At 38.6% G+C, this 15613-nt stretch overlaps 1 protein-coding gene across 1 annotated transcript; it reads left to right on the top strand.

The window, feature by feature from the left end:
- The first annotated feature begins 368 nt into the window (after positions 1 to 368).
- Positions 369 to 15070, top strand: cep78 (centrosomal protein 78). Its single transcript, XM_082188717.1, has 16 exons — positions 369 to 488; positions 1692 to 1952; positions 2723 to 2892; positions 4299 to 4371; positions 5288 to 5391; positions 5463 to 5637; positions 7121 to 7234; positions 8412 to 8476; positions 8616 to 8709; positions 8793 to 8892; positions 10543 to 10585; positions 10719 to 10856; positions 12750 to 12827; positions 12910 to 13064; positions 13206 to 13344; positions 14427 to 15070. Exons 2-16 carry the CDS (start codon positions 1700 to 1702, stop codon positions 14733 to 14735), a joined length of 2010 nt encoding a protein of 669 aa, XP_082044843.1. The 5' UTR covers positions 369 to 488; positions 1692 to 1699; the 3' UTR covers positions 14736 to 15070.
- Positions 15071 to 15613: the final 543 nt, after the last annotated feature.

Raw genomic sequence — 15613 nt, 5'->3', positions numbered from 1 at the left:
AAGTGCAGAGTGATGTCATCAAAAATATTTATCCATATTGACGGAAGTGAGAGACTGTATTTTTTAATGCTTATATCTTCTTTTTTTGGCATTGTTTTGGAGCACACTAGATAACAGTAAGGCTAACATATTCATAGTAAAAGCCAAAAAGTTCTACATTGCCAGTTCAATTCGCTTTTTTACATCAGAACTGGCAGCTCCTTTTGTTTTTAATCTTATGACAAAACCATGATGATTTTTGAATAACTAATTACTGAATCGTCAACAACAGTAAAGCAAGGACATTCCTGTTTTTCCTGACGTGGCCCCTTTAAGTGACGCTGTAGTACCTCCGGCCAGCTGGAGGCGCTGGTCGCACATGCGCAGATGGAGTTTCACACACAGAATGAGCGGTTCCCCTTTCAAACCACCGCGGTTTGTTTTGACACGCTGGGTTAGTTATCATCAGTCTCTAGAGTGGAAACCACGACAACAGGACTAACAAACAGGTAATCCCCATTTAACTTCCTTTAACAGATAAATAAAAACAGCAAATCAGCTTTAACCCGCTTGCAGTAGTTTAGACAAAACAAAACTCATGTTCGTTATTAAAGGTAACGTGACACATCCAATATAATACATACATCTATCATAGAGATTTGAGGACTAACCTGGCCAAATTACATGTCTAGATACACGCTATTGTGATTTATATTTAATATCAATGTTTGCTTCAGCTATCAGGATCTGAAGAGTAAAGGAGAATTGATTTTCTTCTGGTCTTCTGTATAAGTTACTATCAGGTGGATTTACTGATGCTTTATTTACGTTAGCTGATGATATTCATTCTTCAAGTGGCTTACACGGAATTTATTGCAATGAAAGTGTAACTTAAAGTTACACTGACTGGACACATTCTGCACGTTGTTCTGCACACGTTCATTTAATAATACAATATATTCGAGTCCTGCATTATAATTTTTCACACCCACTTTTTTTTGTTACTGTACCTTTAAGACTTGTGTATGTTAATCAGTGTTGGCTGTAATGATTACAGAACTAAGTAATTACTGTAATTTTTGTAACTTTTCCCTTGAAAAAAATAAAGTTAGGTAATACTCAATTTTTTCTGTAATTTAGCTACAGTTACAGTTGTAATGACATTAAAAACTGTGTAGTAAATAATTCTATATAAAGCAAAATTGAACATATAATTCCCTTAAAATCTTTGGTCTGCACACGTTCATTTAATTATATAGGCCTAATATATTTTAGTCCTAAATGATCATTTTCACACTCACTTTTTTGCTACTGTACCTTTAAGACTTCGATCTTTTCCCCTACTACTTTTAAAACATTTTAACCATTATTCATAATACATGTATATTCAAATCAATAGAAAAATAAGTGTACTTTAATAATATAATGAAAAATGTATGTTTAAACGTCAGCAAAGTATTTACAAATTAAATATATTTGTATGTTTATTATTTAGAAAAAGTGTGCTTAAGTGTGTTAATAGACAATCATGAAAGTGAACTATTTTATAAGTTTTATTTACATTAATCTCCATATACTTTTTAAGATGTGAAGTTCCTAAAATCCTCTTTTTTTCCTGTTTATGTCTTTTTCTCCTGCACACAATTGTCATAGTTCATAAATCATTTCTACAGCTTTGATTTTAGATTTTTCCATGGTTTGTCTTGACTTAGGTTGCGTGATGCTGGAACCAGCTCAGATCCGGCGGAGAGGCGCTCAGGACTTTGAAGGTTTCTACGATCATGTGTGTTCGGCTCAAGGATCGGCTCCTGTCCGTGCGGTGAAGGCCGGCCTGAGTCGAGGGATGTTAGATTTCAACCCGGATCACATCAGTCTAGCGGACTGGAAGCCCGTGCTGTCAGCGCTGGCCATCAACAAACACCTCCAGCACGTGTCCATCAAGAGCTGTTACCTCACCAGCACTGGAGCTCAAAGTTAGTGAACACACAACCACACACTGAACGCACAATGAGTGTCTGTTGCACATGTGTATAGTGTTTACAAAAAACATCTATCAAAAATATATTAAACTGTACTGCACATAATTATGTACAGGCCAACACTAGTTATTATTAAATTAAATTACAACGTAACTTGTTAAAGGGATATTTCACCACTGGATATATGACTGTGTATTTAAATTGGGTCATTTATGTAGTAGAAATGTGAAATTATTTTAGAAGTTGGTGCCTTCTAGACTGAGAAAAGCCAGAAAATGTATTTTTGGCTCTTGTGGATAAAAGACAACAACTCCCAGAATGCACTTGCTTCGCTGCCCTACGAGGCCCAAGCCACGCCTACCGGTTACAGAGGGCAGTATCGGGAGAAATGATACAGCTAGGCTACTAGTCGACTCGAAACTGAAAAGACGGCGTTTTATGGTGAGATCCCCCTATGGGCGGGTTGAACACATGTGGAACGAGCTCCTCCTACTGGCTGTAGTCTCTCGCCTCTGGACAGAAGAGCCTCTGATGACGATAAATGACAATTTTTGCGTCATCTGAGTTTTTTTTTCCAGACACACAATACAGAAATCTCTCGTCTCAGGGGGACATGAGTGAGGGAAGCACGGTCACTCCAAAATACTACCGGGTTTCCACTGATACAAAGCTTAATTTATCCCTTTAAATAGAAATGTTTTCCTCGAGGAAGCTGCCCTGGATCCTCAAAACTCTTGTCACGATTGAGTGTCTTTTCTTCTCAGGTCCTTACAAGGCCCATAATAAGAAGAAGACTCCTGTGATTCATTCCAAGACTATGACGCTTCAGTTGTGTAAAGCTGTGCAAAAGTGCCTGTGTGAGTCGAGCAGCCTGAAGACGCTTCATCTGCACGGCTTGCCATTGAGAGAGAGGGACCTCACAGCTCTCACAAAGGTGCAGCTATTATTTATATGTTTGCTTTTATTTTATTATTACTTAAAGATACACTATAGCCCCTTTCACACAGCGCGTTGATCCCGGGAAATTGCCGTAAAATTGCTAGAGTGCCTTCTGTGTGAACGCAAACACGTGCCAGGATCGATGCCGGGATGGGGACCTATTGCCGGGATCAGTCCCGGAACGCGCCCTGTGTGAACAAAAGCCAGGGGTGCCGTAAGGGGTGTGTCATAGTGATGAGGTACATGCCGTCGCGCGACTCTGTTACTCTTAGAAGAAAGTTTGTGTTCGTCATCAACAAAGAAAGAACGAAAAAATATCTGCAAACTGGAATGAAGCCGAGACCAGGAGCTCCTTACTATCCGCGCTGAAGCTGAGATCATTCGCCAGCTTTGTGGAACGGTACGCGATGCGTTAGTGTACGTGTTTTTGACGCGTACGTTACACGTCATATCCTGGCGTCACGTGTCTTTACGGGATGTGTGTGAATGCACTCACAGATTCTGGAAAATCACTGGCAGTGTGAATGAACCAAAATCAAACAATCCCGGGACACATTATCAGTGTATTTTACGGAATCTCTGTGTGAAAGGGGCTTATGTAACTTTAGGCCCTCTATTGGTTAAAAAACAAAAATGCATGCATTTTTGCGAAAGAACATTGTGCGGATTAATATGATTCTCCTGCTTCTCATAAAACGTTCACTAATATTCTTCAGAGATATAATCAGTGTAGATGAAAGGATCTCAAACTGACCAGCTGAAGACGTTACTGTAGCTTTACCCATTAATAGACGCGGTACTTCCTTTAAAAATAATCTCCAGCACAACCATAATGAGATGATCTTCACAATAGATAATGCTTTACAGAGAGAGACAGATGACACTTTATCTAAAAAACTTACTATTGAGTTATAAAAACACCATTATCTTTTACAACATTTCAAACCCCTCAGTTCTCCAGCAGACTCTCCTCTGTTCACACACACACACACACACACACACACACACACACACACACACACACACACACACACACACACACACACACACAGGATCTGATGTTGATTCTTGTTTTATTACGAGTTCTATCTCGTTCTCTGTTAGCCAGCAGACTCTCCTCTGTTCACACACACACACACACACACACACACACACACACACACTAAACTCCGCAGCAGTACGATCTGACAGGTGTAAAATAGTCCCAATATAAACACTTATTATAGGTGTACCGTAGTGATTCAGGATAAGACAAAAAACACGGGTTGGAAAATGGATTCCTGGTGTACTCGCTTATTATTTAATTTTTATACACTTTGAACACAAAAAAAGTTACGGACTGCAGCTTTAAATTAATGTTGTTTGAAAGCATGTTCAAGTAACGTTTTAATTTCTGTGTAGGGTTTAGCGAAGAGCGTGTCATTGGAGCATCTCTCTTTAGCACACTGTCCTATCGCAGATCGAGGTTTGGAAGGTGAGTTGAACTTTTGATTCTGCCCATCAGACATTTCACTGTTTTGTGGAAATAAGGATTTATGTCACTCACAGTGCTGGGTAAGCTTACTTCAAAAAATGTGGTCCGTTACTGATTAAAATTTTTATCATGTAATTTGTAGTTGATAACATGATTTTTTTTAATCACATTGCATTGAATAGTATAGCACTGTACCATATTGATATAAAAATACAAAGAGCATTAAATATTACATTACATCAGGGTTTCCCAGACTGTGAGTTTAATGAAAAGCTTTAATTAAATTTAATTAAAATAAAAAATAATTATTTTAAAATAATAAAAATTATAATAAAAATGGGTTTGAAAGACAAAAACCTTCCAAAGACAGAAATACAGGATTAAATGATTTACTGAGTGATAATTAATCAGGAGATGATTTGATATCCAGTGTTGAGAAAATATTAAAAGTGAAATGATTTCTGTAAAGCCAGCGGTTTGTGGCCTCTCGATTGTAATTCTAGGCCCCTGACTAGTGGCTGGTCTGTGTGTGCAATTTCACAAAACTAGAAGACTTTCTGAATTTACATAAACAAAAAACACAATTTAAAACATGAAAAATAAGAATTAGGGAGAATCAATAAATTATGAATTGAGTGATTGTGCCATTGTGTGAATAATCTGTAATCATGCAATCAATAAAAAAGTAACTATAGTCTGATTATAAGTATTTTAAAATGTACGATAATCTAATTGCAAGTGCTTAATTTGTGTAATCTGATTCCATAATCCAGATCACATGTAATCAGTTACTGCTACTCAGCACTGGTCACTCGTATGCAAGACGTTTTTGTACACATGCAAGCACTGTGTTTATATGTATTGAATTGTTATTAATGCAGAAAATATTTGTGTTGTTATATTGTCCTTTGATCAGTCATTTGTCAGAGTGTGAAATATTCATCATCGATTAAGACCGTGGATTTCACTTCCTGTAATGTTACCTGGCAGGGGGCGGAGCATATGGCGAACATCATAAAGGTACAAGTCCACATTTATTAGTATCATTAATTTCTCTGGAAGCAGATTGGTGAGTTTCACCTGTCGTTTAGCACCAGGCAGTGAGGCGGCACAGCGCGGTGTGGGTGGAGACGCTGCGCTACAGGAGGGCTGAGTTTGAAGCCATGAAAGGACTGCGCAGAGTTACTCTCAACGACAACATTCTGATCGGAGACAGAGGAGTAATGGCACTCGCCCGTGAGCTTACAGAGGACCTGTGGGTCAAAGGTTCGAGAGGTCACTCTTCAACACACAGGCTAGAGTTGTCAGAAGTACCAACTTCGGTACCAAGTCATTCTGAAACTTTAAAAATGTGACGATACCAGCATTTGCCTCTAGCATTTTGAGCGCTGTTGAACAGATTCTCAAACACCTCTGATTGGCCATTGCATTCACACGCTCAACATATATTTCTCTGATTGGCCATTGCGTTCACACGCTCAACATACATGTCTCTGATTGGCCATTGCATTCACGCGCTCAACATATATGTCTCTCATTGGCCGTTGCGTTCACGCGCTCAACATATATGTCTGTGATTGGCCATTGCGTTCACACGCTCAACATATATGTCTCTGATTGGCCATTGCATTCACGCGCTCAACATATGTGTCTCTGATTGGCCATTGCATTCACATGCTCAACATATATGTCTCTCATTGGCCATTGCATTCACGCGCTCAACATATATGTCTCTGATTGGCCATTGCATTCACACGCTCAACATATATGTCTCTGATTGGCCATTGCATTCACACGCTCAACATATATGTCTCTGATTGGCCATTGTGTTGACGCACTCAACATATATGTCTCTGATTGGCCATTGCATTCACACGCTCAACATATATGTCTCTGATTGGCCATTGTGTTGACGCACTCAACATATATTTCGCTGATTGGCCATTGCATTCACGCGCTCAACATATATGTCTCTGATTGGCCATTGCATTCACGCGCTCAACATATATGTCTCTGATTGGCCATTGCATTCACATGATCAACATACATGTCTCTGATTGGCCATTGCGTTCATGCGCTCAACATATGTTTTTCTGAATGGCCATTGCATTCATGCGCTCAACATATATGTCTGTGATTGGCCATTGCATTCACGCGCTCAACATATGTCTCTGATTGGCCATTGCATTCACACGCTCAACATACATGTCTCTGATTGGCCATTGCGTTCATGCGCTCAACATATATGTCTGTGATTGGCCATTGCATTCATGCGCTCAACATATATGTCTGTGATTGGCCATTATGTCTCTGATTGGCTCAAAAACATGTTGTCTTTGACGCTCTTCATCGAGCGCTTACACAGATACACACGGGAGTGTTTGAAAGCAGCGATATATTAGGGATCTGTATGGTATATTAGATAGATGCCTGCTTTTAAACACTCCCGTGTATATCTGTGTAAGCGTTTGGTGAAGAGCGTTGAAGATGTCATTGTTGATCATTGCAGCCAATCACATACTGTATACATATATGTTGAGCGTGTGAACACAGTGGCCAATCAGAGATGTTTAAGAATCCGTTCAACAGCGCTCAAAATGCTAGAGGGAAATGCTGGTATCGTCACATTTTTAAATTTCAGTACTGACCTGGTACCGGAGTCAGTACTTTTTGACAACTCTAACACAGGCATATACGGTATATTTGACTAGCACATATAGACCCACATTTCCAGCTTCTGTTCCTCTAGCGATGGACCTGCAGCGCTGTGGGATCTCGAACGAAGGAGCGCAAGATCTAGAGAAGATGCTTCAGTCCAATTCCACTCTGTGTGTGCTTGACATCAGGAGAAACCCGCTGATCGGTAACTCTTCCAAAACTTTGGGGTTGGGGTCTCTTCTGCTCACCAAGGCTGCATTTATTTGAATAAAAAATACAGTAATATTGTGAAGTATTATTACAATTTGAAATAACTGCTTTCTATTTGAATATATTTATAAATGCAATTTTTTTTCCTATGATGGCAAAGCTGAATTTTCCGCATCATTACTCCAGTCTTTGGTGTCACATGATCCTTTAGATTATCATCAATGTTGAAAACAGTCGCACTGCTTAAAGGGATAGTTCACACAATTTTTTTTATTTACTCACCCTCAGGCCATCCAAGATGGTGTCTTTTTTTTCTTCAGTAGAACAGTAAAGAAAATTTGAGCTGAAACCGTGATCCTTGGTGGATAAACAAACATATTCAGACAAAACATAATAATACCTGTGGCTAAAGAGGCTGAATTGATCAAACATGTGGTCAACTCACTGTCTGCCGCTGGCCTCTTGGTCGTCACCTGAAAACACTTCAATGGAACAAACAAAAAATGCTCTGAACATTTTTCTAAATTAACTTAATAAAGAAATGAAAATAAATATAATTACTTTGCCTCTAAAAACAATACTGAACCATTTGAATGGCTGTAACAGTAGTATAGGCTGTGTAATGGGGAGGATATAAAAACAAAACACTGGCTCCAGCCCGACTCGGGCCGAGAATTCGGATAATCTGTCGATCGGCTAGGGTCTAGATTTGAGGCATGTGCAGGGCTTTATGGAAAAGCACTTGAAAGCCCTTAAAGTGCTTGAATTTCACTCTCAAAAGGTTGTACGAATCCAGAAATTATTAATGTAAAAACTATTTCTGCCACAAAACCATGGTTACAGTTAGCGTTACTACATTAAATCCATGATGAATGTTAGTGATGATTGAAAAGCCTTATATAACTTGCTCGTTCATGGCACAATGTTTCTCCTGGTTTCCACATCAGCTCTATTTTATCTGATATGGTTTATAACAGAGAATTCTGCGCTGAATTTGAATGAGTTCCTGACTGGTCATTAAAATATTTAAGTCAACATTAAATCCATGGGATTTTTAATGTATAAAATTGCTCCTCAAGATGATGTTTGGCCAGCACTTGGACTCTGAGACAACATGGTAAAACTCCAAATCATGTTCACATTACTTTGTCAACTCTTTCCTTTTCTTTTAGATAATAATGTGGTGAAAGCTGTGCTCAAAAAAGTTCTCATGAACGCCAAAAGCCATGATTCACAGGTCTGAAAACTTTTGCAAATGTTTTAGATTATTAGATATTACATGAATCTGTTGTTTCTTGATTAAAATGTAATGAATATCTTAAACAGTCAGTTGATCACATGTGCCGTCCTCATTGTCAGTGTGTTGTGTGTTCCAGTATCTTTGGCTTAAACCTTCTTCTCCTAAAGACACTCTCGATCAGTCACGGCAGTTGAGGAGGAGGAACGCAGGGAAAGCTTCATATCGAATCGGTATTTGAGTTATTTGGCTAGTTTTTTCTAGCAGTGACATGTTTAGTCTGTTTGACTGGACTGTTCACCATCATTCTCCGCAGGATCTCGCCGGTCCTCAGTAAACTCTGTGTGGAGGCCTCCTCGGCCTGGGTCAGTGGGGTACGTCCCATGGCGCACTGCTGCACGGGCGGGCTTACAGAGGTAAGCACATGATGTTAGTGATATCAGTCTCAGGATAGGTTTCAGACAGGTTGGACAGGAACTGGGGCCTCATTTATAACCGTTGCGTCGCACAAAACAGGCCCTGAAAGAGGCGTACGCGTAGCCTGGATGCCAGCCGAACATAGCCCGGCCCACAACATTTGAGGTCAGGAAGTTCGGTCTGGACATGATCCGTTGTGGAGCAACTATGCTCAAATCAAATTGTCTGGGCGGGCTTTATATGATGATGGACAGATGATCAACAGTAACGTAATCATCCACGTCACCAAAGAGCGCTTAGTTTGAATTCATTTACAACAAAGATGGTTGCCGCTGGAGAATTGAGATGTGTAGATTCCGCCATCGCGTCTGTTTTAGAAGATTTCGACAGCGCATTCATTTTAAAAGAGGAACAGAGAACCGCGATCAAGGCATTTGTCGATCGGAAACGTGAATGAAGAACATACGTCACTTACTCCGTTGCTCTGATTGGTTGTAGGTCTATCCAATTGAGTGCAGAGGCATTTTCTTTCCTGGTTCGGTTGAAACGCCCCATAATCACAGCCCAATGGAGCAGTATCAGACTCACTATGACTAGAATCTGAGTATGACGACGTCAGGCTAGCATACGGCACTTCTCACGCATAAGTTGTGATTAATAAAAACAAACATGACAGGAAAATTTGCGCACCTGCACGCAAACTCTGACCCATGCGTACAAACATTTTGGAGACGGAGCAGTTTGGCGACACCGATGGTGAGCTGAGGGACTGACAATAACACAATAACAGTTTAAATAAATAAAATAATGATTTAAACTGTTTTACATCTGATATACACATTTAGATTAAATATGCCATTCTCATTAAGCACTTAAATTACATGAAATCATTACCTAGAAGTTACAAAAAAATGTATGTTCTAATAGCTAGAAATATTTGTGCTGGATGTGACGCTTTTGAACACTTTTTCTGTGGCATGCTGTGTTTTAATGTTTTACCTACAGCGAGGATTGCTTAGCGCATGATAATAGCAGAACTCATGGTCTTAGAAAATATTTCCTCGCGAACAATGATCAGTAATGCACAATTAGGCCTATCTGTGTCCATTAAAAATATAAAGCAATTAAAAATACTGTTTGGCCAGTGGAAAAGATTGAGCAAATCTTCCGGGGTGGAGACTCATGTGCGAACGATCTTCCGCGGACTGGGATTTATAAACATTTACATTTATTCATTTAGCTGACGCTTTTTATCCAAAGCGACTTACAATTGCTATATATGTCAGAGGTCGCACGCCTCTGGAGCAACTAGGGGTTAAGTGTCTTGCTCAGGGACACATTGGTGTCTCACAGTGGATTCGAACCCGGGTCTCTCACACCAAAGGCATGTGTCTTATCCATTGCGCCACTACCACCCCCTCGGGGGGTGTTTTAAAGGGAATTTTGCGCAGGTTCTGGCGTATGCACGGTTCTATAAGTCTGAATATTTTTTGCCGTGTGCGATTTTTGGCTTTCAGGCGGACGTACACTTTTAGTAAGGATCCTACGCACAGTTTTATAAATGAGACCCCTGAAGAGTTGCCTCACAGAATTCAGATCTGCTTTTCCATTCAAGTCATGAACGTGTCTCTCTTTGTCGATCTATAAAGAGGTGCGCCACAGGCTGATGGGATGCCAGACCAGAGTTTTCAAGTAAGGGCTGTTTTATTGCTTTATGTAAATTATGTTTTTGCATTGACACTTTTATCCAAAGGGACTTACTAATTGCTGATTTGGTGCTCTGTAGTTTTTGTGATTGTTAATGTGTTTTGGTTTTGTTCATCAGAACGCCACCTCTGTGAGGGTAACAGTGGAGACTGAGTCCGAGTCCGAGGAGGTGGATGATGCACATGTACCGAGTCCTCAGGAGAAAATCACAAGCTTCCAGTTCAGAAGAGTACAGACAGAGAACAGCCGATTACAGGTAACACAGGATCTGTAATGATTTGGCTGTGGTGGTAAGACAGCATTCAGCAGAGAGAGTGAGAATCCAAACAAATATAATCCAAGGTCACAGTCCATACCAGGCAGAGGGTCAAGCACATGTAATCAGTCCGAACACAAATACAATCCACTGAGGAAGAGGGAACAAGAAATCCAAAACTCAGGAAAATGTAAAGAAACCAGGAACTGCTGAAAATGCTGATAGAGAGTGTGAACCAGAACAAACAATCAAACAAACACGACTTCATACTGAATGAAGGCAAAAGGCATTTAAATAGACAGGGTGATGATCAGCTGAAACAGATAAACTGATAATGAGCAGAGGGTTCTGGGAAATGAAGTCCGGGAATAACACCTGCAGCTGACAGATGTGACAGTAACAGTCTGTCCGATTGATGTGTGTCAGGAGTGTATTGCAGGAGGAGGCTTGGGAAGACAACGAGGAAAACAAAATGTCACTTAAGTTAGGAGAGACTATTCAGAGAGCTGACATGGAGATACACTACCTGTCAAAAGTTTGAAATAATTATGAGTTTTTGAAAGTTAAAGTTTTCAAAGTCTCGTCTGCTCTCTAAGGCTGCATTTGTATGAAGAAAAACACAGTAAAGCAGTATTTAAATGTATATATACATTATTGCAATTTAAAAGAACTGTTTTCTATCTGAATATATTTGTAAGAAATGTATTCCTGTGATCAAAGCTGAATTTTCAGCATCATCACTCCAGTCTCATGATCCTTTTGAAATTATTCTAATATGCTGATTTCGTGCTCATTTGTTATCAATTATTAATGGTGCTAATATATTAATAATGCTTATCGATATGGAAAACACGAAATGTTGGAAAGAGGGACACATTCTTTGATGAATATAGTTAAAAAAGAACAGTGTTTATTTGAAATAGAAATCTTTTTGAAATAGTCGCACTATAAATGTCTTTACTGTCACTTTTACACAATTTAATGTCTTTGCTCAAAAGTAATAATTTCTTGAAAAAAGACCCCAAATGTTTGAATGGTAGTGTATCACGGTTTCCATAAAAATATGAAGCAGCACAACTGTTTTCAACATTGATAATAATAATGTTTCTTGATCATCGAATCATAATATTAGAATGATTTCTGAAGGATCATGTGACACTGACTTTTGATCAAACAAATTCAGCCCTGGTGAGCAGAAGAGACTTCTTTCAAAACATAAAAAAAATCTGAATTATTCCCAAAAACGTGACCGGTAGTGTACAGTATGAGCCACTAATGGCCCTTTAGAAAATAAACTATTTTCTGACTGTTTATTTCATTTGTCCAGTCACATTTTCCAACAGTCTATACTTTTCCCTCAATTTTTTAAGTCGTATCTCATATTTCATCTCAAGCTATTCGCTCACACTGTTGGTAAACAAATACACTAATTTAAGAAAAATAAATAAAAACAAAGCTATATTGTTCAGTGTGGTGGGTAATGGCTTATGATCATGTCCTTCTGTTTAGATTTAGTCATAAATATGTAATAATCATGTAATAGTTGTAATATTGTAAATATTAAATATTTTAAATAGTTGTAGTATGTAATATTCTTATGATTAACAGACAGAAAGTCTGGGACAAGGGTAAAATAATCCAATTAATGAAAAGTAGCAATGATAGTGGTGATAAAGTATTCCAAACAGTTTTATTGTGGTCTTAATATAACAAAAAGAAAATACAAAATGCCCAAAAAGTGTACTATATGTACAGTGGCACTTGGTTTATATATTTTATCTAATGTAAATACATTCTTCCATTTTTAAGCATGGCTTAAATATACAGTTACATATTTTGGTGGCACTGTACACATCAAGTATAATGCAGTGCACTTCCTCCGCTCACCCACAGGTGGAGCTAGAAGAGTGTCGGCTGAGGCTGGCAGAGGAGAGGAACACCAGACTGAAGACCAGCTCTCGCCTGGTGGAGGTACAAGCATTCCCAGTTATTCTGATGGAAAAATGAATAGTAACATTTCAGAAAGTAATGTGAATCATGTCTCTTCCTGTAGCTGGAACTGGAGAATGAGCGTTTGCGCAGTCTGAATCAGTCCCTGTCTGAAGCCCATCTCAACGCCTCTGTTCTAGATGATGAACATGTGCTGGAAAGCATCGAATCCTCCTTCCACAAATTCCACGCCTTCCTGGACCTGCTGAAGGATGCTGGGTCTGTCTGATCTGTGACCAGATATCTAATAGATCTTATATTTTACATCTACTGTATGAATTTTGTGCCTTTTTTTCTTCAGAAGTCTTGACTCCAGGTTATTATTATTTTTGGGATTAATTGAGAGTTTCTTCCTGTTAGGCTGGGCCGGTTTGCGTCTATGGCTGGAATTGACCAATCAGACTTCGGGCTTCTTGGGCATCCTCAGCTCTCCTCAACAGAGCGGACACACATCAGCCGAGAGAACCAGAGAGACGAGGAGAGGAGGGAGACTTCAGCCGTGAGCAGACATAAGACAAACAAGACACATTCAAAAATGATTTACTACCATTCAAAAGTTTGGGGTCAGACACAACCAACCTGTTGTAGTAAAAATCCATCCACTCCATTTGTTATTTCCCCCAGAAATCTGAAACAGTGTCTCAAAATGAGCCAATCAGGAATGTGATCCAATGTGACATCACAAATGCACAGGCCCCGCCCACGAAATCCACCCTATTAGCATAGCTCCTCCCCTGAGTGGGCTGTACACAGTCGGCCATGTTTATCTCAGCATTTAACAGTAAGAAAGGTATTCTTATTAAAGCTAGTAAAGTTATTCTGAGAGCAGTGAGTGATTGTTTTTCTTTTGTTGTTTGATTCATATTAACAGGCTCCGCCCTCTTCTGGAAAGTGGGCAGGATCAAGCAGCTCATTTACATTTAAAGATACATGCACAAAAACAGCAAAAATGGGCATAGTAGGTCCACTTTAAAGAAATGTATACATTTTTAATTCAGCAAGGGTGCATTAATTTGATAAGTGACAGTAAAGACATTACAAATGTTATAGAAGTTTTCTATTTCAAATAAATGCTGTTCTTTTGAACTTTCTATTCATTAAATGATCATGAAAAAGTTTTTCCACAAGGTCTCCACAAAAATATTAAGCTACACTATTGTTTTCAGCATTGATAATAATGATAAATGTTTCTTGAGCATCATATCATCATATTAGAATGATTTCTGAAGGATCATGTGACACTGAAGACTGGAGTAATGATGCTGAAAATTCAGCTTTGATCACAGGAATAAATTATGTTTTAAAAATATATTCAGAAAGAAAACAGTTACTTTATATTTTAATAATATTTCACAGTTTTTACTGTATTTTTGATCAAATAAATGCAGCCTTGGTGAGCAGAAGAGACTTCTTTCAAAAACATAAACATTTTTAATCTGATTGGGAAGTTCTAACAAATAAGGAGAGTAATAAAAATAAAAATCACTTGGAAGGTAACCTTACCAACCCCAAACTTTTGAATGATAGTGTATTTATTGTTTTATGTATATCATTATTATTATTTCTCTAATCTCCACACAGATGGCAGACGTCCCTCGACCCGAATCAAAGACTCATTCAGAACCTCCTGCTAACGCTGAAGACATTCCCCAGCCTCATTCCCAACCGGAAGAGCCTCTAACTCCAGTCGTCTTGTGTCGTTCCTCCCAGACGTTACAGGAGGCCCCGGAGCAGAGCCGGATGTCCTCGGACCCCTCGAGCCGTCAGAGGGCCAGCGGAGGCTCTCGCTCAGCAAGCTCAGTCAGCAGCGTCAGTCTTCAGTCCAGAGGCTCACGGTCCGTGCGCTCGGATCGCTCTGCGTCGGGTTCTGCTGGACTGGTTGGGTTCTAGAGCTCGGTTCTCCGGTTGTTTAAATGTGAATGACCTGTTGTAATCCTATTATGTTTGTTTGAAAAGTTGCTGTGCTTCATGACATTCTAGGATCAGGATGTGGTTTATTCACTGATATTAATGTTGTTTATTTTTATAGACTCAAAAATGTTTAAAGTTTTATTATTATTTATAGTATATTTGCAGTGCAGTGACACTAAGCTTATTATATTAGACTTTTTGCTAAATTCAGTGATGAAAACAGTGAAATCAAATTTGACATCTGCTCATTTTTGTCATGTTTTTTTCTATGAATCATTTTTCATTTGAAAATAAACCAATTTTTGCACATACCATTTAACCGGCGTAGTGCAATACATTGCTGTTTGCAGTATGACATTTTCTTTAGTCTTTAATGGTGTTGCTGCTTTGCCAGGGTGATTTCTGATTCTTAAATACTATTCACATTTTATCATATATATTATTATTAGTATTTATTTTTTAAATAGCATGCAATTTGACATTTTTACATTAAAAATATGATCCATTATACATAAACTATATTGATAAAAATTAATGCTAATTATTTTAAACTATTTAAAATGATTCTTGATTCTGAAAACACTGATTTTCACTAGTTAAATATTCTAAGTAGTTTGAAGTAAACAACAACAATTAATTATTTGACAAACCGTTATTTGACTGTCAGTACTATTGTGGATTGCAACATAATTTTGATTTCAAATGTTACATTTAAAATGTAACATAAAATGAGCATTTAACATGTAACATATCTAGATAAAGGTTTGCCATACAGAATGAAGTGTCATTAATGTCAGATACTAAATCAACAATTCTATTTAAAGTTGTGTTTTGAATATTTAGTTGAATAACAGATG

Source organism: Leuciscus leuciscus (assembly GCF_965113295.1).
Source record: "Leuciscus leuciscus genome assembly, chromosome: 13".
NCBI classification, from domain to species: Eukaryota; Metazoa; Chordata; class Actinopteri; order Cypriniformes; family Leuciscidae; genus Leuciscus; species Leuciscus leuciscus.
Note: the sequence above shows the minus strand (reverse complement) of the source record. Positions and strands in the feature narration are given on the sequence as shown.